Source organism: Lagopus muta, chromosome 2 (assembly GCF_023343835.1).
Source record: "Lagopus muta isolate bLagMut1 chromosome 2, bLagMut1 primary, whole genome shotgun sequence".
NCBI lineage: Eukaryota > Metazoa > Chordata > Aves > Galliformes > Phasianidae > Lagopus > Lagopus muta.
Genome location: NC_064434.1, coordinates 68,010,518 through 68,036,902, shown reverse-complemented (window position 1 = coordinate 68,036,902; position 26,385 = coordinate 68,010,518). Strand labels below are relative to the sequence as shown.

The window sequence follows — 26,385 nt, the reverse complement described above, 5'->3', positions numbered from 1 at the left end:
ATAAAAAAATAGAAGTTGTTTAAATAGACCTCTCCATTGTCTTACTTCTTCTGATTCAAAAGGTGTCACTCTTCCCTGGTGAGGTGTTGTCCTGCCAGTTGGCGTTGTGCTTCTGCCAAGGGAGCAGTGAAATGGTTTCTTTACTTGATGTTCCTTTGTTACCAGTCTCAATGGATCAGCCTTTTGTACGGAGCTTTTTATTGCCTAAAAAATTTAAATACATTTGCATGAAGTTGATACAAACATAGCATTAAAATCTACAGCAGGTGGCTCATTAAATTTTTAAAACTTTTGGAAGATGTATATCTTTGTATGGATGTATATATGCATATTTTACATGTTATTCCCTCTTTGGACTCAGTCCACTTCCCCAAGTCCTCTGTGGAACAAGGAGAAGGGTAATTCACAGTACACAGTGCAAAGCAGCTGTTGCTGCTCTTAGGCTCTTATTCTTCAGTCTAGCCACCTTTCCAACCATAAGCAAAGTATTCCTCCCTGGGAAACCACAACTGAGCTGATCCAGAAAAGTATGTTGAGTGGGAGTTTGTTTGTTTGTTTGTTTTGCCACATGTCCACCTTTTTTATATTTGAAGTGTCTCATCCACTGGACAATGACGGCTTGGGAGCGCAAGAGTAGGCAGTCCATGGAAAAATGCATGTGCCATTAGCTTCATTTGTCCAAGCCCATGGCTTACTGCTCAAGGAACGGAGCACTAACAAATTGCAAACATAAAAGACCAACCAATTCCTTCTCCAAAAGCAGTCACTAGGGCCAATTTTCCATAACGACTATAACATTTTCTGTATTGAACTCACGGTTTAAGGGATTTTTGTCATAGGTGATGATATCATCATCTTTATATTAATAAATCACATTAAAATTTAATGGCCATGCTTACAATACAAAACAGAGTCAGTGAAGAAAAATTATCTGAACACCAGAAGATGGTAGAATTTTCAAAAGCTAAATCTTTTCCTCAGCACAAAACAGCTTTGAGCAAGAGATAGGCTATTGATTAGCTCTTTCAGACAAGTATGCTAAAAGATGCAGAAATGAATAAAAATCAGTGCTAAAGGAATATGATTTTCATTTTAAATTCAGATTTTTTTTTTTTTTTGGAAGGCAAATTCTGGGAATATGCCAAAATTATCCAAATACAGTCATTTTCATAGAATCATAGAATCACCGAGTTTAGAAAAGACCTCCAAGATCATCCAGTCCAACCATCCACCAGTATTTCCCCATAAACCATGTCCTTTAATACAACATTTAACTATTTCTTGAACACAAGATTTTAACTATACATTTTAACTGTAGACGAGTATGCAGTGACAAAATACTGGACCTCGGCTCAAGAAAAATGATTTAGTAGTAAAGACCTTTGAAATTATTTTTGATGAAGTGACGCAAATCAGAAATTGCAGACTGAGAGAAGGAAAGTTCTCCTAAGCCATCGTTATATTGCTAAAAATATTAAGACTGAAACTACTAAGTGACTGAGCAGAACTCAAAAAAAAAACAAAAAAAAAACACACCAAACCACCAAAAACACAACAGGGGTTCAGTTTCACAACAACTCAAGCCAGTCTCAACCCAAATTACTGTACTTCCTCTCTGTCTCCAGATACATGTTTCCAGCTCCTTCCCTGTACAGCACCAGGAACCACAGAGTGGGAAGGGGCTGGTTCAGCAAGTGCAGTCAGGCAAAAATGAACTACTTATTCTGCCCAGTTAGTTTTGAACTCACCATCATCAGAAGAGCCAGGAGGGTCACAGCATGCAAGTTATCATCAGCTTCAGCCAGACACTGATATGTGGCAGGTTTTTGTTTTGTTTTGCTGAGTATATTGTATAGAGACCATCGAAAGTCAAGCCTTTAAAGAACTAACTATATAAGACTTGCAAATAGAAAATACTCTGTGGCAAATATTTATACATAGGGCTGCCCTAAGAAGCCTATTTTAGAAAAAAGCTTCATCATCAAAAAGTATTATTTGAAAAGGACGTTCAGAAATCAGCATATACTGATGCAATGCATGCTATCTTAGCCAGGGGGCAAAAATCTGTATGAGACCTAAATTGGGATGAGAGGAGGCACTCAACTTTCTAACTTAAGGCTCTAACAAGCTCATGAAATAGAATGTGCTGGACTGCAGAAGCGAAGGAGAGAGATTAAGCCAGAGAGAAAGAAGATATATTTCCATGAACATGGTAGGTTATATTGACTACATATCTAAACAAAAAATCGATTCTGTTCAGGGTGCCACCAAATAGAGCACTGTTAGGTTGCTACATGTGTCACTGTAAAAATGTCTGGTTTCCTTTTTTTTTTTAATATATAGCATAGATTACAATTTTTAACTTACAGACTAATATAGCCATTTTTAAAGAAAAAATGTCAGAGAAATCAGTATTGTATTACTAAGTTGCCCATGGTCTTTTTATCATAAAAATGTCATTCTAAGATCATTTCATAAATCATAGCAAACGCCCTAGACCAAGCAGCTGCTGCAATTTAGGTCTAAACTTTTCAAGAGATCCAATCACTCAGTATTTCAGATGATAATGAATGATTAATTTCTTGATAAAGATTCCCTCAATTCAAACACTTTCATAAGAAAAGCCATCAAGTTATCCGAACAAATAGTTTTACTTCTCTTCGTTGGGAACACATAGGTCACCAGTAGGTAGCAGAAGATGCCAGCTCATTTTGGATCTTGTGGGAGCTGGTGAGAGATTAAACCACCATCAGTGACAGTGACCCTGCTGTTGGCTAAAGGAGGAACCAGGTGGTCTCCTGAGGTTTCTTTCAGTCCTACAGACCCTACTTTTAGGGTCTTTTATGGCTTACTTTCCCATACTAACAGATCAAAAAACGGGAAAAAAACAACAAATCTTCATGAATAAAGCAGTGAAAATTCAAATGCTACAAAATACTGTCTACATATTTTCAAAAGTCATAATTCCCTGCTTCATAATTAGTCAGTTCTTAGGAAGAATATTCATGGACAAGGAAATAACATGTTTAGAGCTCAGCAAAATCCACTGCAAAATTACACAGCAAAGTCCATGTAGTAAGAGAGGAAGTACACACTTTAGACCTTGGTTGAAACTTTTCCAACAGTAACTTTTTAAAAGCTGTATCAGTATGCCTTCCTGTAGAACTCTCCCTTGTACAAATGAATGATATCTTTCTTAGTAAGTAAAATTTATCTGTAACTGCATGTCTGGCAGGAAACTGGCAACTTGTTTCTTCCCAATTTCTAATGCATTCAGAAATCAGCTTGTTTGGAGATAATACAAATTATTAACTATTTGGGGCACATGACACATTCTGAAAGAATCTTTAATAATACGAAGTTAAAATAGATGCTTATCTTGTCTCACAGCTTGAAGCGGCCATTTCTTCACTAACTAGACCACATTACAGTAACATAGGATTCATCATTAATAAAAGAATGATAGGCCAGCAGAATACACCTTTTTCATAGATGTAGAGCAAGTGGCATATCTCTCAATATATATATTTTTTTCCCCATAAAGTCATGTCCTCCTGATTCTTTAACCCGTACCAGTCATTACTCAATTTGCTCCCCAGTCATTTTTGTACATATCCTCAAAGTCTATTAGCTTTGACAGAAATAAATCGTATATTAGCTATTGTTATGCCTTCTTGGTTACAGCTGAGGAAAATCACCATTCCTAGCTGGCTTTATGTGAAATATCTTAAAAAGCTTACCACATGTCTCTGTGACATGTATTTCTGCTTCTGTTACACAAGATGATCCCTTCACTTTGATTTCTCCCATGCACAGTATCTTAATTCTGGACAGAAAAACAGCATGAGATTTTGCTTTACATCCAAAATTTAGAGATGTCCAGAGTCACAAAATCATTTGAAGCTTTCATCTAGTAATAAAACAGCTCAAAGAAGTACAAGTGAGTCACCATTTTCACATCAATCACTACAACACTGATTTTGTGCTTCTGTTTTACGTTCCTTTTCCCCAACCCTTCAATTCTAGATTCAAATCATCAGCATCCACTCTGTTCACTACACACCCTTCCTCTGCCATGAGATCAGATAAAGAACACATGTTTGTGTCTGACATTTTAGAGTTCACCCAGGACATCTGGGCAGTATGCCCACCAGTCTAGCTCACGCTTGTGCCGGATTCCAGTTGGATTGGATCCAACACTGTCTGGATGATGAAAGCCCAGATAACAATAAGCTCAGAAGTCTGACATCCCCCTTCTCAGAAGTGTTGCTGAAGTCCCGTTTTTTTGTTGTTTTTTGGGTTTTTTTTTTTGTTTGTTTGTTTTTGTGCTTGGCTGCATGCCACAGGGAGAAAACAAACTCAATAAATCACAAGGAGTCCCTGTGTAAAATAAATATTTCTGGTTTTACCTTATTTGGCAAGAGCACTTGAAACATTCAGATGAGACATGCTGTTTCATACTGTGAAAGTTTCCAAGATAAGCTACCAAAGCTTTTTGTCCTTACAGCTCACCTTAACTGCAAATAGTTTATCCCACATTACTGGGCTCCGACAATTGAAGCACTAAGCAATTGTGAAATCCCAGCTGCAGGAGTGACCGAGGAGATCCAAAATCAACACAGAACAAATAAAACAATTTCCTTCAGCTAAACTTTCCAGCTTCTAACTTATGAATAGCATATATTATTTAAAAATACAGTCAGCCTTAAAGGCTGACAATATCTGCTTCTTACTTGAAGATACTATTTCAGATATGGTTGATTCTGCTCTCTTAAGTACATTCAGTTTAGAAGTTGTCTCATGATTCAATAAATCCACTGTCTAGTGACTTCCAAGCCATACATTGTCATTATCAATGAATAGTTTCATCTTTTCTCACCTGACAAGTTTTAAATTTCATTTCAGTCCCTAATAAGGCAGAGAGAACAGTCCATTGGCTAATCTGAGCTCATTTTTGCTCTATTCAGTGGAAGCAAAAGATTAATTTCCAATAGATACAAGTATTTCCACAGAGACTACATTTGAACAAAGCATAGATTTCAGCTAAACACTAACAAAAAGAATAAGGAGGGTTGTAATAAGCAGCATACTCACAATAGGGAACAAGAAATACAAAGCAAGAAAAAAAGCAAAACAATGAAAAAAGAAAAAAAAGCATAGCAGTGAAATATTTAGGTATCTATATATTCTAAATGATGAGATTTGTTTGACAATGTAAACTGGCTGTGGAAGAGCTGTCTGAGATATAAGAGAGAAAAAAGACTTTCACTTGACATACAGAGTTAACTTGCCACAGCTTGTAAAAAAAACTAAGTGATTTTACCATTGATCAAGCAAAAGGCAGTAGGAACCCATACTTTGCTATTAATATCCCTGCAGCAGTGTTTCTGCAAAGCTGCCTTTGGCCCCACATGAGAGGTGATATAGCTCTTGTGCTTCTCTCTCCATGATCTCTCCTGGGTGGACGAAGGTGCTGTCTCTCGCAGGATAGCTTCTGCAACCTAACAAAGAATATGTTATACATACATAATTAGTTCAAGTCACAGCTAGAAGAATCAAGCAATTCTCTAAGCCATGAGGTTTTCTGTTTGTAACAAAAATGAAGTAATCTAAGCACAGTGATAGCCACTACCATGCAACACTTCAGCAGTAGGTAACTTCAGGTTTATCTTCGTGAAGAAATGCCGACGCAGGCTGTTAGTCTCTCGCTATGAAAACATCAGGACTAGCATAGCTCAGGATTGATATTTAAAACCTACATATATAAACACAATGAACGAAATTCCACACCTTGTTCTGCTAGTGACTGAGACTCAGCAGCATCAGCTATGACAATCCTTGCCCATAGCATCCTAATATCTTTATCAGCACCATACAACAAACTGTATTATCACAAAACAAAAATTTTCACAGGTTTGAGCAGAAATTCCACAGCATCACATGTTCCAGAGAAACAGAAATAACATCACCTGCAATAGAAGCCAATTGGCTTCTTGTTACTTTTGCTTTTTTTACATTTTTTAATCATCCTGCATGTGACTAATTTCTTCTTCCTGAACTTCATAGTTTATAAAAGAATGAATTATACTAACGTATATGTTTGGGAAAATTAAAAACCAAAGTGAAATATAACATGAAAAGACATTTTCAAATGGGAAATATCAGTATTAGATGAAAAATCTCATTAATTACATTGAAATACATTGAAATCAAATAAAAAGAGAGACCAAAACTTCTTCACTCCGGGAAGCAAGGGACTGGTCAATTGGTGTATCTAACTTATTTTAGAGAGGCATTACTAGAAATTATATCTGCACGTTAGAGAAATACATAGGAATAAAAGGCTTGATTTGTTTTTCTCCTAGGGGTAGGCTCTCTGTGAATAAATAAAATTCATCTCACCAGACTGCTCCATCTGGAAGATAATTATCTGTTCCAGTCACCTCAGTTCACATATAATGAAATGAATTCCTCTTTAAAGGCACATATTTTTCTCCCTTGAATACATAGAAAGATGAAATGACCCACTCACACCAGATCTCTGTCTTTCAATTTCTGGTCTGAATCATTTAATTTCACCTAAACTTGATGTCTCCTGTGTAAGAAGGGAGTAATGGAATTCTCCCTTCATTTATCTCCCTTTAATGAAGGTACACAATCACATAGTAAAGTAACAAGTAACCCTGCAAGTAAATTAAACAAATTGGATATTAATAACAAAGAACAATAGAACCGTTCAACTATGATTAAACCTTTTTGATTTCAGGAGTTCATAAGACATACCTACACTAATCAGTTACATTTTCCAACCTGATAGTCTCTCCTGCTCCATCCCAGTGTAACTCCTATTCAGGGGTTCAATCTGTGCTTTTGTAAGGGAGGCCACTGTTTTCTTCCCTGAAATTTTACTGTACTAAATAAGAACTGAAATGAGGTTTAGTTAAAGGTCTCACCATATTAATTGCCAGAAAACAGCCTGCATCTGGCTAAAGAGCTGTTTTATTAAAAAGGTCAATGACATACATAAAGACCAGAGTTAATTTCAGGAGACTTTAATTAGCTTAATTAGGCCAGTGCAAATCTGTTACCTGGACTGACTCCCTAGTTAATGGAGGGAGACAGACACCATCTGCCCCTGTGTAACTGTCAGAGACAGGTTGGTTAAAGCCCCTTGTGGAGCTACTCATCTCTTGGATAACTAATGTTAAATGGAAGAGGACCACTCAAGGAATATATTTAAACATGGCTTATTGTAGACCTGATATTTCTCCCCTTCAGTCTGAGCAGGGCAGGAATGGAGTGACAGTATTCAGGAAAAAGAAAAAGTAAGCCTAAATTATTCAGGCAGTATTAAACACAAAGTCTTACAGTACCGGTGTCTCTGATTTTCTGTCAGTGAGATTCACAGTTCCTGTTTTTCTTTCTGCTTTCAGCCTCTTCTGTTCTGAACCTCTGAGCTCATCACGAAGCTCCATGTTCTGCCTAGTCAGCATCTCAACCTGGTCTCTTAGCTTGCCATAGGCAGCATGCCAGCAGGACTCATTTCTCCTGAACTCCTCCTGCAGTCCTGTAATCTGTTGCTTTAATATCTATCAGAAGAAAAAAAAAATAAGCATCATGTCATTGCCTGCTCTGGACTAGGCATGCCAACTTTACACTCACAGAAGGAACAAACTATGGAGCCCTTTGTCATGCTTGAATTCCTGCAATATAAAGACAACACATTTGAAGTAATATTAAAAATATTGCAAACACCTATAATCTTACCAAGAGGCGAGACATTCTTGTAAAGGAAGATCAGGAGATGCAAACTAATAATGTAAAAAACAAAACAAACAAAAAAAAGAAAAAAAAAAAACACCATTAAAAGGACACATGGTATGTTTTAATGGCAAAAAGTGGTAGTTCATTGGAACTTCATGTAGTGTGATTAGCTAGATGATCCTTACAGACACCAGGGGACTGCAAAGACATTTTTATCTGAGTTAAAGGAATTGAATTAATGGCATTTGTTACATTTTTATGAGGACTTCTTGCTATACATTTCCATTAATTTCTCCTGTTCCCTTCTCAATCCATCATCCATGGTATTTCCAACACTGAGTCCTCTTCCTTTGGAAGCATTCATGCTGGATACTGCAGCTGGAACATCAGTAGAGTTTAGACAGAAATGCAGTTTGCTTTGTAACCAACTGCCATGTACATTCCTTCTTTTTGACTTTCCCTTCATTTGTGTATCTGTCCACCGTGATTATACAGACTTAGTTTGTTACACACCCAACTAGGTATCACCAAAGCACCTCAAAGCCAAAAGTCGCAACAGTTTACAAGAAAAAAGAACTACTTCCCAGCTCAGGAATGACAATGCAGAATAATAGCCACTGAAATAACAACACCTGATGTCAAGAAGCTGTAACCCACACTATGACAGGAGATAGAAATGTTACAAGACTCAACTTAGACATGGGAAAGCCAGTACAAACAACAGGGGGCTCCCCTCATGCTTCTGTACAAAACAGAAGGCACAGTTCTTCAATTTATTTTTTTTTCTTATGTAAAGAAAGCAAGTTTTAAATTTAAAACAAACCAGAGTGATGCTTTTTTTAACACTAAAATCTTCACTGTACACACAGCCATCTTCAATAAGCAGTACAAATGAAAGGACTCAGGTCCATATGATACCTGAACACAGGAATGTTCACTGAAGAGAACAGCATATTTATTTTACAACTTACTTGTATTTCCTCTGATTTCACACTTTCTCCAGTGACTCTAGCTGTTCCTTTGAACTTGCTATGCACCTTTGAGTCAGTTTGCTCTCTGTTGTATTGCAATGGATGAGTCAGCTCCTGGCCCCTGACAGTCTTAAGTTGGTCCATTCGTATTCTGCTGAGAAGGTTTAAAAAAAAAGGTTGGCATAAAGACTATAACAAAGGACTGGCTCTAGATGTGCTTTCTCTGGACATGAACTCTAGGGGGCTTGGGCATGTCTCAGATATACTAATATTGCTGAGAGTGTCAATAAGTGATTAGCACTTCTCAAAACAGAGGTTGGAGAACTCACGCATCACTTGAAGCACTTGTACAAGACCAGCTGCAAAATTTATTCTATTGGGTAGATGGAAGTACTTTTATTCATTTAATTAATAATTAATTAAATTAAAATTTTCTGATAATCTAAAGACTATGAACTTAGAGATTCATAGTCACATTTGCTGTGTACAGGGAAAGCTACATTAAGGCAGACTTGCAGAAGGCACAGCCTGTTCCCGGCACCACACTTGTGAGGCATCTCATCACGCAAGGCTAGAGACTGAGCCATATTTCCAGCTGCTTGGTCATCCCCATAATGAGAACAGCCATGGACCTGCATGAAAGGGGCTGAGTATTAGTCATATGTGAGTAAATTACAGGAGCCAATTATGAGAGGCCATCACTAAGAAGGCATTTTGCCTTCATACCCAATTACCCAATATACCAAGGCATGAGTGGTCAGGAAGTGTGCTTAAAAACTTTGCAAAAGCTGTAGAGCATTATTTGTACAACCAGGATCCAGCTGCCTAGATCAATCTCAATTTGCTATTAAATTATTTGTTAGTTTCTTGCTTCAGTTCACTGCATGACTTACAGCCATCTGACTATCTCTTTTACTTGATAGCTATAGGAGGCAGCCATGACCTCATGTTTTCCTCTCCGTAATGGAGTTTAGCTATTTGACAGCAAAATACGAAAGCTCACAATAACAGTATGAGGCAAATGAGGTCCCCATATCCTGCGGCTCTTAACAATTTATTACTTAAGTAAACCAGTCTAATATTCTCATTAAATGCATGCAAAAAAAAAATCTCAATGTTCAATTGAAGTATTAATACTTCTTGCATTATTCTGGTTAAATCGGTATATACAGCCCTTTCTTAATTATGTGTAGCTTGCCACTGGTCCAAATCCAGACCAGTTGCCCTGAAATACAACATACAAGAACAAAAGCAAGATGGCAGATCTACACAGAACATCTTCCACTGACAAATACTCTCTTAAGTTTCTGCAAAACAGAAGCCAGCTAGCTACTCCTTCCAAAATCTCAATTGATATCAACCTCTTCAGAACTGTTCGTGTGTTGCATCTGTACAAATAAAATTAACAGAGCTGGAGCATCAGCCCAAGTGTACAGTTGCTCACAGGGCCATATGGCTAGCATGACCACAGGTCTCCACCCCACACTGCACAAGGCAATGCTGGGCAAAGTCTGGAGTTTAGAGCAGGACAGGGATCATGCCTGGCAGGCAACTTGGTTGCAGCTCTCCAGTCTCTAAAACAGCTTAGCTGTACAAAAGTGTTGTGCTGTGTCTCTTTGGCTCAAGGCTATGAAACAACCTCTGGCCTTGAAAAAAGTAATGATCAAAGAACCTGGAGAACACACAGTTTTTCTTTGGAGCCTCAGTCTGTTCACATCCCAGCTATAAACTAAAAGTAGGTGCATGGATGTAAAACATTAGGAAAAGCTAAGTGCTTTGTGTCAACTCAAACCGTTGCATGAATCCCAGGCATACCTCTGCCTGAGGCAGACAGCAGCAAGCTAGCTGTGAGGCAAAAAGTAAACATGCAGCAAGGCTTTCCCAAGAAAAAAGACCACTACTGAACTCTCAGACAGATACTAAGAGCCAGCAGCATCTCCCTCAGCAGTGGAGCCACAGGTGGTGTTCCAGGCTCCCCCAGGCACTAGATACGCACCACAAGCTACACTCCAACTGTTCTCACTTCCTTGTCTGTGCTATCTGTGTCTGCAAAGGCTCAAAAATGAAGCACTTTGAAACAAAAGAATGGATGGACTAGGCAGGTCCAGGCAAGTTACATTGCTCTCAAAAGGGTTTTCATGGCTTCCAACAAATGTAAGTCACCAAAATGGCCTAAGTATTTGTCATGGTTTTATGATTTTTGGTCATCAGTATTCCACACCATAACATCATGTAATGCATTGGGGGTGGGGTTTGATATCTGCCGAATGTTCGTCCGTCGGAGAAGAACTACTTTTCCCCAGGAGACTTTGCGGTCAGCAAGGGGATATAACTCCAAGCAAGGTCACCTGATCCTTCTTCTTCGCCTGCTCTTCGCTGTCTGCGCTTCGCTATCTGCGCTTCGCCGTCTGTACTTCAGTCACTCAACTGGACTGCACTTCTCACCCCAGCATTGTGGTGAGGTCTATACAATTCAAACAGACTCTCTCTCTCTCTCTCTCTCATTGTATTTTACTAATACTATATTTAGTAAAATCATTTGTTCCACCTCAGATCAGTGCTGTTGTTTTCAAGTATTTTGGGGTCCCCTGCTTCCCCTTTCCCAGAGGCGCGGATCCGCAGATCCCTCCGCCCTGCTGGTCACGGAACTGGGCCGGACCAGCCCATAAACCGTTGACATTTTTGGTGGAGAATGCGGGCACCGATCCCGCTACCTCTCGCATGCCAAGGACCCCAAAATACTTGAAAACAACAGCACTGATCTGAGGTGGAACAAATGATTTTACTAAATATAGTATTAGTAAAATACAATGAGAGAGAGAGAGAGAGAGAGAGTCTGTTTGAATTGTATAGACCTCACCACAATGCTGGGGTGAGAAGTGCAGTCCAGTTGAGTGACTGAAGTACAGACGGCGAAGCGCAGGCGGCGAAGCGCAGATAGCGAAGCGCAGACAGCGAAGAGCAGGCGAAGAAGAAGGATCAGGTGACCTTGCTTGGAGTTATATCCCCTTGCTGACCGCAAAGTCTCCTGGGGAAAAGTAGTTCTTCTCCGACGGACGAACATTCGGCAGATATCAAACCCCACCCCCAATGCATTACATGATGTTACGGTGTGGAATACTGATGACCAAAAATCATAAAACCATGACAGTATTGTGCTTTGGATGTAGCTGCCACCTTGTGCTCCTTACTGGTTTGAAAACAACAAAGCAGACTGCATAAATCTGCATAGGGCAACACAGCCAGGAAGGATAAGCTGCCTTTCACAATTAGTTTTAACTCATAAATTAGAAAAATGAAATGATGCACACATTATGCTAGGCATGTATATTTGGATAAATATTTGTGTGGACATATAAGAGGGTTACTATGGCTAAAGACATGAATAAATCTAGTGAAAACTCTTCTGAAAATCTTCATTGTTTTAAAATAAAAATGAAAGCCATGTCATCCGTGATGCAGCACTGTCAGCAGGTAGACAAGCCTGCACTGCAGTAATTCTGCACTTGTGCGTCATTCCACAGCCCAAATTTATATCAGTAAAGGGAAAAGCAGCACCTAATTTCATGAGTAGTCTTATTAACTACCAAACCCCACTGATAATCACATCTGAAGCACATATCACAGCCAGCTGGAGATCACCCAAGCTGTCTGTAAGATGACAAACTAGAAAGATTTTTAATAAAGTCATCCGTTGTTAAGACACTGAAAGCATTTTGCTGAAAGATACCTATAAAAAGAAATCAAACAAGCTGACATGCGTAAGTCAGAAAATACCATTTGGCACTAATCCTGAGGTCTTTGAAATCAAGAGGAATGGGCAAGCAGATGTGAAAAATAATTTCACAGAATCACAGAATGGCCAGGGTTGGAAGGGAGCTCAAGGATCATGAAACACCAATCCCCCTGCCACATGCAGGGCCACCAACCCCTACATTCAATACTAGACCAGGCTGCACAGGGCCCCATCCAATCTGGCCTTGAACACCTTCAGGGATGGGGCATCCACAGTCTCTCTGGGCAGCCTGTTCCAGCACCTCACCACTCTCTCTGTAAAGAACTTCCTCCTGACATCCAACCTAAATCTTTTCTCCTTCAACTTAAAGCCATTTTCCCTTGTCCTGCTGTTATCTACCCTTTCAAAGAGTTGATTCCCCTCCTGTCTGTAGGCTCCCTTTAAGTACTGAAAGGCTGCAGTGAGGTCACCCCACAGCCTTCTTTTCTCCAGGCTGAACAAGCCCAGCTCCCTCAGTCTTAGTTTGCATTATCTATTAAAATAAAAATCAATAAGTTATTCTTTCTTGGCACTGGTTCAGAACCAGGAAAGTGAAAAGGGAAAGAATCACTTCTGTGTCACTTCTGTGTTTATGGTAGATAGCACCCAGCAATTTCTGACAGCTTCATCACATTAAAAAAAAAATGAAAATATTTGATTTAGTAAGCTTATTAAAATTTTTATTACAGGCATTTGTATTACCTCTAATTAATTACAGTTGTGAGGGCAATTCTACTTCTGCAGAAGATAAGCATTTCTGAAATTATAACGCTGTTGGTCACATGGTATGCACTTTTGATAGCTGGAAACACAAGGTACCCTGATGTGAATGAAACAGGGAAAGTTTATCCTTTACTCCATCAGATACCTAATCACTTAAAACAAATTATCCTGATTCTTACAGATTTCAGGGCAATCCGAAGATGTTCAGCAATTTACACAAAGCATTTGGCATTACTCAGCTTTAAGACCCAAACTGTACCACAGTTTTCAGAGTTGACTCCTTTGGTTAGGCACCTCACTTTTTATCTACACATCCAGGTAAGTGTTTCGGTTCTCAGGGGCAACATAGATGCCATTCAGACAAAGCTATCTACTAATTACGGATTTAGCAACCTGATGTTAAGGTTGCTAATGGAAGTACTGGCTTCAGTACATGCTCAAATCAGTTCCTTGTGTATATAGACTTACCGGAGAAAATGCATTGCTTTGTCCTGTTCTTCTTCTGCTCTAGTCAGTGAAAGGGTTCCTCCATGATATACATCAGTTTCTAATCCTCTGGAAACGATGTTCTGCGTTTCTTCTACAAAGATATCTACATTAGCATTGGCTGCATAACTGCAGTAAGCTTTACTGATGAATCTCTCAAACAGAATTAACTTATCAGAGAATCATTACACAAGTATTCAGACTCCAACATAGTTCTTAGTAGTGTGGACCAAGACCTGCAGGTCATGATAACTGAAATGGATTTGTGGGATATACCAGTATCAGCAGCTGAATTCCTTACTGTGAATATGCGAATTGTCAAGTGATAATTCAACTTTCTTTTGAATATAGCTTTTACACAGTCCTTGATGCTCTTTTTGGAATAGTTTAGCAATCTGTGACAGAGTAATTAAGAGATGTCAGGAGTAGGTATTCCTGCCCCAGTGATTGCTGCAGGAAGGACAACATGTTTTGACTCACCCTAAGGAAAAAAAAAAAAAAGGAGAGACAGCAAGTATGTTTGAGATGAGGAGTTAGCCTGAAGGAGGGAAAGTCCTATAGTGGAAGCTGAGGAAAAAAAAAAAGAGTAAGAACCAATTTAATAAAAAGGTCTAAATCCTTTCTCAGCAGGATACCATTTCTCTTCCAGAAGTAAGATGACCAAGCCAAAAAAGATTAGGAGGATTTCTGGCTGAAGAACTGTGACACTATCCAGGACAAACTGAGAGAAGATGTTCATAGGAAAACAATTTTCTACTAATAATGGGCTCTCTGTGTCTGAGGAATAAAATAAGCAATTGTGAGAAATTATTTTGCCCAGCCTGTTGTATCTCACAGTGTCTCTGAGGAGGGTAAATAGAAAACAAGAACTTCTCACTGCCAAGAGTCAGGGGGGTGAATATACATAAGCTACCAGAAACTCTAGCACTGATTCCAGGGACTGACTGAAACATCCATCAGTCTCATGGGGTGAAAATTCTGCACATGAAACCGCATCTCTTAGCAACACAACTAGAAAAAAATGGCCAGTGACATAGAGAGTCAAGCATAACTAAGGGCTTGCAGGTGTTTTTCTCCCTTCCTTTCTGTTTTTAACAGTTTCTGACTGAGAAATACCAACAGAGGTGAGCATGTACCTAGGGAGCATAAACAGTCAAACTAAGAGGAATTTAATTTCCATATTGAAAAGAAATGGAAACAAAAACTCAGGTAGCTCTTACCTAACACATTTGTAGGCAGTTTATTTTGTGGTTGCTTCGCTGCAGGGGCTCCTTTAATCCTAAAAAACACTGCTGAGGATGGCAGATCAAGGCTTGCAACATGCCTGGCCTTTGATTCAGGTTCATCCTCTCTCCTTGTGGATTTTGTGAGATGAAATGCAGAATGCTGAAGAGAAGAGTGAGCCTTGCTCCCTTTCAATTTGACAGCTCCAGTGCTGGAATCACTGCTGCTTGTGCTGAGGGAGAGACTTTGCTGTCTTGAGAGTGCTAAAATATCTTGTTTTCTTGAAGAGGAACTGATGTTCTTTTTCATGGAGATGTGTTCAATTTCACTGGTCTCATCACTAGCATAATCATTCTCAGAGAGATCCAAATGTCTGTCACAATGATCTGCTACCTGAGGCCCATGCTGGGAGGGATATTGACTGCAATGAGATTTGGGGTCATCGTCACTGTTGGAGGATAAGCAGCCTGACTCATGGGATGAAGATGCAACATGCCATGTCATGGCAGCTGTCCCCTTCCTTTGCCATTCCTGCTGGGATGAGCTTTCTTGCTCCACAGCCTCAGGCGAGTTACAAGTAATTTTTATGATCTTATCATTTACCTTCTTAAAACCAGTGTGGATTTGTCCTTTGCTTTCTGGGCTCTGGCTCCCTGAAACAAGTTCTTGTGGGCATATCTGCACATGCTTCTGGCCCTGTGTGAATGCAGGGACTGCGCTCCACTCCGCTTTCCTCATGTGTTCTGATTCTATATCCCGAAGTGTAGAACACTTTTGCAGGACTTCCAAAGGGCTTTTTTCTTCCTCTCTGAGCTCACCCTGTAGAAGCTGATTTGCTCTACCTGGGTCTATTTGCAGGGTACCCTCCGCAAGCCTTTCATCAGTTCTGCCAGCTTGCTCTACAGAATCCCTGTGATTAGTTTCACTTTCCCCACCTAATTGTAGGTTCATTTCTGTTGTTTCAGGACATGAGTTCAGGATTTCAGTCCACTTCATAGGAGGCGAGGCAAAAGCATCTTCATCTCTTCTAATCACTACTTTTTCTTCTGCACCTTGCTCCTGTACTTTCACTTCACAGTCAGCCTGAGCCTTAATTCCCTTCTCAGCTAAAGCGCAGTTTGCTTTTTTCCCATGTGTACCCATATGCATGGAGCTGCTGACCTGCAGATTTACATGAGGATATTCCCTTGGCTGTAGTATCCCTGCATTCATTTGTCCAGGCTGGGAAAAAAGACTCCAGTGCTCCACATCAGTTCTGGAATGCTTGCTCACTTCTTTTAAAGGCTTCTGTTTAGTTTTTTTCACTCTTACAGTACCTTCTTTTCGCTTCTGAAAAGTCTTCTGAGGTGTTCCTTTTGCCTTGCTCTGAAAAAAACAGCAAAAATAATGACACTCATAATCTAGGATTCATTCATCAGAAAGAAAAGTATTTATGTTAATTGAAAAAGCTGAATCACTAGAAGTCTTAAAGTAACTGGCTATGGATAACTGAGCTCACGAATAACAGTCTGCAGAAAACTAAAAGTTCTCGTACATTTTATATGTGAGTCATTGTGTGGCACTTCCATTAAATCCTGAGTCAGAACTTAAGACACTTAGCACTAAGTGTTTGGATGGTCAAAGATGAGAGTTTTCATCTTTGTTTTTGAAGGCTGTTTGAGTGTTTTGTACAATATGGCAGAAATATATAAATGCATCAGTTTAAAAAAGTAATTTTATCTGTCTCATTGGGAAAATAACAAGTGATAAAATGTACATCTTCCTTCTAATTCAGCAAGCCTAAGATAATGCAGGGCCTGACACCCAAAGGTTCCCACTGAAGAAATCCCTATTGTTTTTGATATATGTAATATACCAAATACAATATGCCAATATGGTGTATTGTAGCCTAACAGGTTACCCAGTTCTGAGCTGATTAGAAACTCTGGGCATTAACTATTGTCAGATTTGGCACATAGAGCAACAAGAAAAAAGTACCTTCTCAACTTTCAGCCATTAACACAGAGAACAATGACAAGACAACTTGTGAGATGTTTCTAAGCTAGTGTTTGAGATATCGGAGAATCACAGAACAGCTTGGGTTGGAAGGGATCTCAGAGACCATCTAGTTTTAGAGTAGAAGACAAAAGGAGGACATGAAAACAGGAGATATATCTCCCCCTGTGAATAAAAACTTTGAGCTGTGTAGAACAGCTTTTCACAAGTCTGTAGGGCTTGAAATTGCAAGGTCAGACCTGCACATAAACTTGTCTTAATCTTGAAGGAGAAGATGATTTATGGCATCCATCTTTGCATCAAATGCCACTTTCACACTGCCTATAGTCATTCCTTTTAATCTTGTGAGAAATATGAGATCAATGAGATTAGTTGTTTAAACTGTTGAACTGTCAACTGTCTGCTAAAGCTTGATATGGCTTTGTGAAAGGCAAAAAGCAGAAAAGTTTAAAGAGAAGCAAACAATCTGGAGATGATCAGTATCTAAGAAACTAACAGAATCAACCTTGATGCCTGACTTAGCTGGGCAAGTAAGCTGAGACTCAGGCAAAAATTCTGCTCCACAGAGTGGGCAGAGAAGAATACAGTAGGAGATAGTGGGAACTGTGACTGAGTAATAAGAGGTCCAACACAACCGCTCATACGCCAATAAGGTGAGTATGGGGCCATTTTCTTTTTCTGGGGGGGGTGGGAGGAAGGTTTTGAAAAGTATTCTAACATCACATGAAAGAACAGTGGAAAAATATGCTTCTACACAGTGAGCCAAAATAGCGCCTATACAACCTCCAAGTCCAAGAGAACTCATCAAAAACAAAGTAAACGCACCAATGGCACAGTACCTGCTCCTTCTGCTCCTGTTGTTCTATCAACTGAGTGTCTACCTGAAGCTGGTCAATAAATTTTTCAGAAGTCTTCTGTCTAATATCAATTCCTGCTGTGATTGGCCTGGGCAAGGAAAAAAATTACTTATTTGTAATGTTCTCCAACTATCTTTAGTTCAGTAATTCTTATTCTCTCCTTTTTCAACATGAAACATGTTAGCAAAAGTTATAGTATTATTGGACACTAAAGTCCCACTCTAAAACATCTTGCTAAAAGTACACACGAATTTTGTTTCCTTTTAGGAACTTTTTGGCTGGTGTCAGTTGGTATGTGTTATACAGTATTTTTACAGTCAACAAGAACATGCTTTTGTAGTTTGACTGACTGATTAGATTCGTTTCTTACCTGTTTCCTAGGTTTCCAGTCTTTACCTTTGTGTTGAAGGGAGATGGAGAAATCTCCTTCATTTGTTCTGTTTGTTCTTCAAAAGAAAAAAAAAAAAAAATAAAAATTTAAGGAAAGTCCTTTCTTTTAATTGACTGTTATCTAAGCAGCAGGAAAAAGGTCAATGAAAACAGTTTGTGCAAGGTTTGACTTTTGAAAATACTTCATAGAATATTTTTAAATTAAATTTGAAAAAAAACGCCTACTAATCCTCAAATCTAACATCTGGGAATAATGAAACAAGAAATGGTGATTTGTACTCCTTGCCTCAAGAGACTTGTAATGCGTAGTTAATGATGTGATCACTGCAGAATAGTACACTGGAGACTCATCACTGGACAGCGCTGAAATTCTGTATCTATAAACCATGCTGACTCACAAGTCAGTTCTTTAAACATTTTAAATAGCAATATTTATAGGCAAGAGACCTTCTAACTGGGCATTTTCCATTCTATTTCACAGAAGCGTGCAAATTGGTCCATCTTCCCATTTAGGCTTACAGGCTATGTTCATTACAACAAGAAGGCTTCTACTGCATTTAATCATTCATCTAAATGTCACCTAATCGAGACTTGCTCTATAGCTCAAGTTGGTCTGTCAATTTCAGGACAATGCCTTTATTGACTTATTCACACAGAACACCACTGCTGTTGCCAGAAACTACACAGCTTGCATTTTGTCACTGACACACCTAGTGCTCCTGGAGGCCTTGGCAACGCACTCTCTTGCAACACAAAAGCTTGTAATGCCCTGGCAGGTCTCATGGCTCAATCTAGTTCAGGAAGCATAGGGGGTAACAACTGAACCCATTCTTTTCAGTGACTTAGTAGAAGTGATTTCCTGTAGAGCACTGACATTGGTGATGCAAAAGTTTTTGTGTTCTTCCCTCAGCTTTTTCAGCCACATACTAAAAATCTTCAGCCTGATGACATAAAGAAGTGTTATTTCCGCAACTCAGTCGCCTGCCATAGACCAGAATTGCACTGGCACAGGCTGCCCAAGGTGGTAGTGGAGTCACTAACCCTGAAGGTTTTCTTGAAAACAAAAAAAAGGCAGATGTGACACTGGGGGACATGGTTGGTGAGCATGGTGGTGATGGGTTGATAGTTGGACTAGATGATCCTATCGACTGATGAAACTGAGGCTGTTTAGTTTGGGGAAAAGGAGGCTGAGGGGAGACCTTATTGCTCTCTTCCAATATCTGTAAGGTGATTACAGTGAGAGTGGGGTTGGTCTCTTCTCACTGGTGACAGGACAAGGGGACATGGCCTTAAGATGTGCCAGGGGAGGTTTAGGTTGGATATCAGGAAAAACTCCTTTACAGAAAGGGCTGTTAAGCACTGGAATAGGCTCCCCAGGGAGGTGGTTGAGTCACCATCCCTGAATGTGTTTAAAAACTGTTTGGATGTGGTGCTCAGGGACATGATTTAACAGAAGGTTGCTAGAGTTAGGGTACTACAGTTAAGTTGTAGTTGAACTCAATGATCATTAATGTCTTTTCCAGCCTGAGCAATTCTATGGTTCTATGATTCTACAAGTCTAGTATGTAGTAGAAGAATTGGAGGTGGCACAGCACGGCAGGTGAGTTCCAGCAAGGGATGCAGAACCCATGCTTCCTCCTTACAGTTTCATCTGTGAGGGTCTGCTTTATCCAGTCTTTTAGATGGTCTATCTATTTATCTACAAGAAAAGTGGCAATGGGAATGGTACAGCAGGAGAAATGCATCAGCGCTACAATTTTCCCCAAGTTCTTACCAGTACAAGGCAAGAACAAAAGTGTCCAGGCAGCTATATAATTCACCTTTGTTTTTTGTTCTGGTTTCTTCCTGAGCATCTTGTCTGGAAAGCTGTTTTGTGGGGCTCTCAGTACTTTGAAGCAATGGCTCTGTGCTTATCCCTTTAAATAAAAATTGGAGACATTAGATGTGCTGCTGGGGCACTCCTGTTCATGTTTCCAGAATTAAAAACCCACCATCATCACAGCAGTCAGCACTGCTCTGTTCAGCCCCATCCTCAAGCACACAATCAGCTGGAGGACATTTCAAATTCAAGTGCACTGACAAGCTTCCAGTCATATGTTAAACTGATGTACTGGGGCTCCTGCACCCTCAAGCCTTAGTTTCTCACACACTTTTCTCATCTTTGTATGCTGTATCCATATCCTATGTTTTATTCATCTTCCCTTAAGCATACCTTCCTCTACCTCACCATACCTCACTCTAATCTACCATTTCCAATTTAATGACCATATATATCCACAAGGCCAAATTTATTTTTCTATCACAAGTAGAATCAGACATTTTCCAAAATAAATTTTATAACACTTTGGTGGCTTGTGTAACAAACTACCATAAAAGCCAGCCCTTCCTCTGCCCTGCAATAAAGTTTTCACTAGGAAGGGCAGAAATTCAGTTTTGCACAGCATGCTTATATTCAAGTTTCCAGTGCTTTTCACCTACCTGAATCTGACAGCTGCAGGTGCTCTCCTGAGATTTCTGAACCACTCTCGTTTGGCACCACTGGTGGAGAGCTGCTCTGCAGGGCAGAAGGCATTGCTGAAGGAGAGGCCTCTAAGCATCCTGGGCTCTCAACTTGTGAAGAATCTTTGGGTGGCAACTGGGCAGGAGATAAAGTAGCAGGAAAGCATGGAAGGGATGACATTGTGGCTACTAGATGGGAAGGTATCACAGGAGAAACAGAAAAACCTGAAAATAATTACCAGAGAAGGAAAATTAGAGAAGTTTATGACAGCTGATTTGCACCAAACTGGAAGTCTCTGCTAAGCTGGTGTTGCACTACAATACTGTTGCTTTCATATTCCCTGGTGTTTTGTACTGTCAGAGTGAAATAATGAAACTGTGCTCTTGTTATATACTTCAATTGTAAAATGTGCTTGCTGTACATCAGACATACCCAAAATTACCTGAAGTATGCTGCATTAGAGAGAATTTACAAAGTACTCCTAAGAAAGTAAAACACATTTCTCCTATGTCGTCTTAAGCACATTAGCAGGTATGATTTAAATATCACAGAGTATCTCCGAGGCGGCCCTTGCTGCACTTTTTATTAGAAGTGGAAAACACATAAATAGTTCTGCAAAGAGATCAGTGACCCAGCCTCTCTGCTTCCAGAAAAGAATCCTGTATTGGTCTTACACGGCAAGGTTTTGAGCCCAGCATTACCCTGTGTCAGATCAGAGCAGCTCCAGCTGCTCCAAAGGGACCCACCACTGCCAGAGCTGAGCCATGAGTAATGCTGGGTATCCTCTGGGAGAGCAGATTTATGAAAGAGAAAAACCGACGTGCAACAGCAGCTGGTAGAGAGGAGTGAGGGATGGGAGAGAAAAGGCCCTGCAGACATCAAGGCCAGTGAAGGAAGAAGGCAGGAGGAGCTCCTGGCGCAGACCAGAAGTCCAAAGTCTGTACTTCAAAAGAAATCTACATGAGAGATCTGTTAATAAACATATAAGACTCCTCCTCATATACTTCCTAATAATGAAAAGTAAAAAATTAAAAGAAACATTTTCTGGGGTTTACAGTTTGTGCCTAAGTCAATGTGGAGAAATAAATATTTTAGCCTGACTGCCAGAGGAAGTGCCCAAAGCTACTGAAAACCACCACAAGACCTTCTTTTTCTTTAAAGAACTGCTGCATTGCACTGCTGGAGTACAAATAATGGCAGATAAGGTTGCTGCGGCATCAGGAGGGATTCCTCAAGTACCTGGGTTGTAAAGCGCAATGATTTTCTGCTGTTCAGCCACCAGCCTCTGCAGCTGCTCCATCTGCATCCTCAGTGCTTCATCGTGCTGCCCTGCAGTCTGAAAATATCATGAAGAGACAGTATAAAACTACATTTTGGAAAGTTTTTCAATCAGAAAGAATCAATGGACTTTGGGTTTAGGAATTTCTTATAGTGCATTATGTTTAATGCTGACATTTGCATTTAAAAGCTTTTGCCATCTCGCAGCTCAGAGCGGATACTGATACAGTGCAGGCAGTGTGTGCCTAAACGGGTTTTGCTGTTCGGCCTCACATCACCCAGCATTTTATTCTAGTCTATGTGCCAGAATTTCCATCACTTGGAAGCTAAAGCATAAATGAGAGGGAAGTGTCCATGTCTCGCACCAATAAGCTGAATAGCATCAAAACAGTTGATATCTGTCAGGTCCAATTTCAACTATGAAACTTTAAAACATACCCAGGTCCAACATTTAGTGGCTTGTTTGGCTATTTGGTAAAGGATACTACCAGAACTGTTGATGAAAAGAAGCTTCAAAATTCTCTCAGTCAAATTAACTTACCACACAGAGAAAGAAAAACTTCTACAGCATCCTCTCCCGTTTTTATTTTCTATCCCTTGCTATCTAATAGCATTTTCTTATTATGGGAAATGTGAAATTTAGAGCAAATTTAAGACCGAACTTTTTTCTCTTTCACAAACACAGATGGTTGAACAGACATAGAAATAATAAAAGATTATGGCAACATAAAATGTTATGAAGTTTATAATGAAAATGAAATCAAAGAAAATACCAAAACTATATACCATAATATATGAGACTCAAATCAAATGTTGAATTTGCTTTCAATTTTTCCACTGTGCCTGTGAAAAACACATCAAAATCATAAAAAATTCAGTTAATTGAGAGGTTTGTGGAATGCTAATTTGGTCACTCATGCCCAACTTTCAGAGGCACTAAACACAGAAAATTCCCCCCAAAACTTGGGAATTGTCAGCAGAAATTGCAACGCTCAGGTTGCGTGAAGATAAAACAGTACCTTTGTCTATATTGATCTTACATGTTGATTGTTGCTTCTGCTTAGACACCAACATATGCTAGATATGGGCCTTTTTTCCACGTTATTATTTTGGTACGAAGTGCCCGCTCTATTATAGAACTGAAACTCACAGTGTAAAGTTACCCTAATCTTGTTGCTATGTCTAGAGTTTCCCAAGACTTTGCCTGAAGGAACAATTTAAACTCTAACTGTTCCATCTGGTATCACTTGATAAGCACAATATAACAAAGTAAGTCACAAATTCACTTTTTGTTTTCCAGAGTCTTTAAGAACTATTCCAATACTTCACACAGTCAAATGCCAAAGGCTACCAGAGAACAAACAATGCCCAACTGTTCAATAAATTTAATGTTATCCTGGAAAAAACTAGCAAACTCCTTGGCTCACAAGAAGTTATCTTCAGCTACAGCCCTTCCCCCCTCCCCCCCCCCCCCCCCCAAACAGCAACCAAAGATTAGCAAGATTCTTGTCCCTATAGACAGAGTACCAAAAACATTCATTAGACTGAGACCTACTCTAGAGAGAAGATGATATGGACTCCTGACTAGTTTTGTAAGTATCTTCTTCATAAGAGAAATAGGGAACTGGATGCCAGGCCAGCTTCAACACCACAGAGAGCCGTCCTCATGTACGGAGAGGTTAGATTAGAAGAAGGCAGAAGAAAGCAGCTACTGCCTCAACACAGCCCAACTGCAGATCTCCTGGATTATGATTGAAGAACAAAAAAGTTTTCCCAGCTCATGTCTTTTGTACAGCTGTGATGCCAACAGTAAGAAGAAGCCCTGAGATAAATTACATTCACAGCAAGACATATGATGCAGCCTGGTTAGCACAAGTAGTTCTGATTTTGTCATCAACATTATTAAAAAGAAAAATAAAAAGTTAGAATTATGATAAAGCTTCAGTAGGTAAATGATTGGAAACAGAAGAGTTCCTTTACATTACGTAGCTAAGGCACTGTACTGTTTATTATCTCCTAAGCAACACGTGGAATGCTCATTGGAAGAGTTACAGTTTGGTTACTCCTGTCAATCCCTCTGTAGGAGCTAAGAAAAAGAGCCAGAAAAAGAGAAAAAGATTAAAAAAATAGATGGAGGATAAGAAGAGGACTTATGGAAAGACAAAAATGTGAATACACCTCACAATCAATACATGGGAGGCCAGAATATCCAAACTTCTTTTCTAAATTGAGAGAGACAACAGCAACTATCCAACAAGGGGAACAATGGGAAAAGTGTCTCATAGGAAATGCACATTATTGCACGGATTCATTAAAGCAACATAATCAAACACAGAGCTATGATCCACTTCCCAACATCAGCCAGTACAACCTCCTACCTACAGAAAGAGAGAGGTGTTAGCAGCCTGAAGAGTTTCTTCCTAAGAGGATCGGCAAACGTCAGAAATATGCAATTATAAATTCAGTGTTTACTTAAAGCAAATTTACCTGTTCCATGCTTTTGTCAGTGGGAGCACCCTGGTTCATTCCAGGCTGTGAGGCAGGGAGCAGAGGAGGAATCAGCGTTTCTGCATCATTAATTCCAGTCCCAGTTACGCTGCAAGCTAACTTCTGAGCAAGCAAATCAGAGTTGTCCAAATAATTGCCTTGCATGCAGAAGATCTTGGTCATGGCCCAAGTCATCTATTGAGTCATTATTGTTGACCATCATATTACCGTAAAAAGTGGGTGCTGCTTACTGGAGGAGTCACTTGTGTTGTCAACCAAAGCTGAGGATAAATAATTATTTTGTTGAATTATTTTGTTGGAAGATGATACCATGCTTGTTCGATCATTTACAGTCTGCTGTAATATATGGTCTGTTTCCTTAAAAGCCTTGCTTTCTGAAATCCATTTTAGGGATATGCAGCAAAAACCATCATAAACAAATGTGTTATAATGATATGGTAAATCCCATAGTCAGATGTTTTTATAATTTATTTTCTTTTATCCAAGAGATCGGTTTTTTAGTCCAGGCTGAATGGAGAGTATCTTCTGACTTAATAAGCAGCTTTTATGTATATATATATATATATATATATATATATATACACACAAATAAAACACAGCTAGGATAACTACACTATGGAAAACTATAAAATCACAATGTTTCCATCAGCTAAAATGGATTAGTACTGCTATTGTCTTCCCACTATTTAATTCTAAGGTCTCATGGAGAAAAAAAAAAAAAAAAAAAGAGAAGAAAAGAGGAACAGATGTAAGATTCTGATTACAATAAGAACAAAAACAACAAAAGAAGAATTCACCAAGTTTCTTGACCTTGTCTTTCAGCTAAATCTCCAGCCTGTAAATTTAGAGAAAGTAGCTCAATGTCTAAGGCAACAGAAAAAAAAAGGGATTGGGGATAACCGGAGAAAACAAGAGAACACAAATAACTTGGGGGGGGGAGGGAGAGGGGGGAGAAGAAGGAAGCCTCATTAGAATGCTATTTGATGTTTAAGTTGCTTATAAGAATATTAATCTCAAAAAGATAAAGCTGCTGCAGCTTATATCCCTTTTCCATAAGGCTGGTAATGAGTAATCAGAGCAGTAGAAAAAGGGATGAAGATTTGCTACTTACCTTATAAGATTGGGGGTAGGTGTGTTTTCTTCAGCAGCTGAAGCTAGTAAGCTTCCCTATCTTATCTGCTATGGGAGCATTCAAGATCATTTACTTGCACTCTGTAAGATACATGGACTCTTCAAGGGCTTCATTCTCAAGAAAATGATTTAATGCCTTCATCCTACATTAATGTAAGTGGTTTATGTATCATGTATACACAGCCTACCAAACTTGTGTAGCTAGGAAACATGATGTTTGCAGGCTTAAACTCCTTTCAGAGTAATCTACAGTTCCACTAGAAACATTTTAGCAATCTACAAATGTAAAACAACTAAGTTCAGGCTGCCTAAGCACTAAAATGAGAACTGAACAGAATGAATCTACAAGAGGAGTGAGAAAAAAGGAAAAAAAAAAAAAAAGAAAAGAAAAAAACGGGGAAAAGGAAACAGGTGTAGTCACTGAAGCTATTCAGATACAGAGTTCAAATGCACTGAGCACTTAAGCAGCTGCAAGCTGCTAGAAAAACACTCTCATCAGTGAGGGGTGATACCAAGGCCATTAGTGCCCTGACTTACTGATATCACATATTGCATTAGGGGTGTGGAAGTTTCATGTACTGGTCATACTTTCTCCAAAATATAAATGATAAAATGTAAGCTGACAATTATGAAAGACAGACTCTGAAAACAAGACATGCTCTGGTCGCTAGGGGTCTTGTGGAGGCATGGCTCAAACGAAGCCACTGGGAGCCTCCCTCTTCTCCAGGCAACGAAGTCATTCTTCAGTAAATGTGGCCAAAGCAGTCAACAGCTGCTCCCTGC

At 39.4% G+C, this 26,385-nt stretch overlaps 1 protein-coding gene across 6 annotated transcripts in view; it reads right to left on the bottom strand.

Annotated features, from left to right (window-relative positions):
* The window catches only part of LOC125689732 (centromere protein J-like), a 35,376-nt gene extending 9,447 nt beyond the window's left edge, over positions 1 to 25,929 (bottom strand). For 3 of the 6 annotated variants that reach the window (XM_048937258.1, XM_048937257.1, XM_048937254.1), the window contains exons 1-13: positions 25,583 to 25,929; positions 24,451 to 24,731; positions 21,925 to 22,021; positions 20,664 to 20,909; positions 20,006 to 20,101; positions 18,166 to 18,241; positions 17,778 to 17,883; positions 14,940 to 16,308; positions 13,702 to 13,813; positions 8,736 to 8,889; positions 7,374 to 7,589; positions 5,358 to 5,501; positions 46 to 204 (exon numbers count right to left, since the gene is read on the bottom strand). In XM_048937258.1, coding sequence (XP_048793215.1) covers positions 46 to 204; positions 5,358 to 5,501; positions 7,374 to 7,589; positions 8,736 to 8,889; positions 13,702 to 13,813; positions 14,940 to 16,308; positions 17,778 to 17,883; positions 18,166 to 18,241; positions 20,006 to 20,101; positions 20,664 to 20,909; positions 21,925 to 22,021; positions 24,451 to 24,645 — 2,970 coding nt within the window. In that variant the 5' untranslated portion in view covers positions 24,646 to 24,731; positions 25,583 to 25,929. Of the gene's footprint in view, positions 1 to 45; positions 205 to 5,357; positions 5,502 to 7,373; positions 7,590 to 8,735; positions 8,890 to 13,701; positions 13,814 to 14,939; positions 16,309 to 17,777; positions 17,884 to 18,165; positions 18,242 to 20,005; positions 20,102 to 20,663; positions 20,910 to 21,924; positions 22,022 to 24,450; positions 24,732 to 25,268; positions 25,419 to 25,582 lie in introns of those variants that run through there. The other 3 variants (XM_048937260.1, XM_048937256.1, XM_048937255.1) reach the window with 3 other exon arrangements.
* Positions 25,930 to 26,385: the final 456 nt, after the last annotated feature.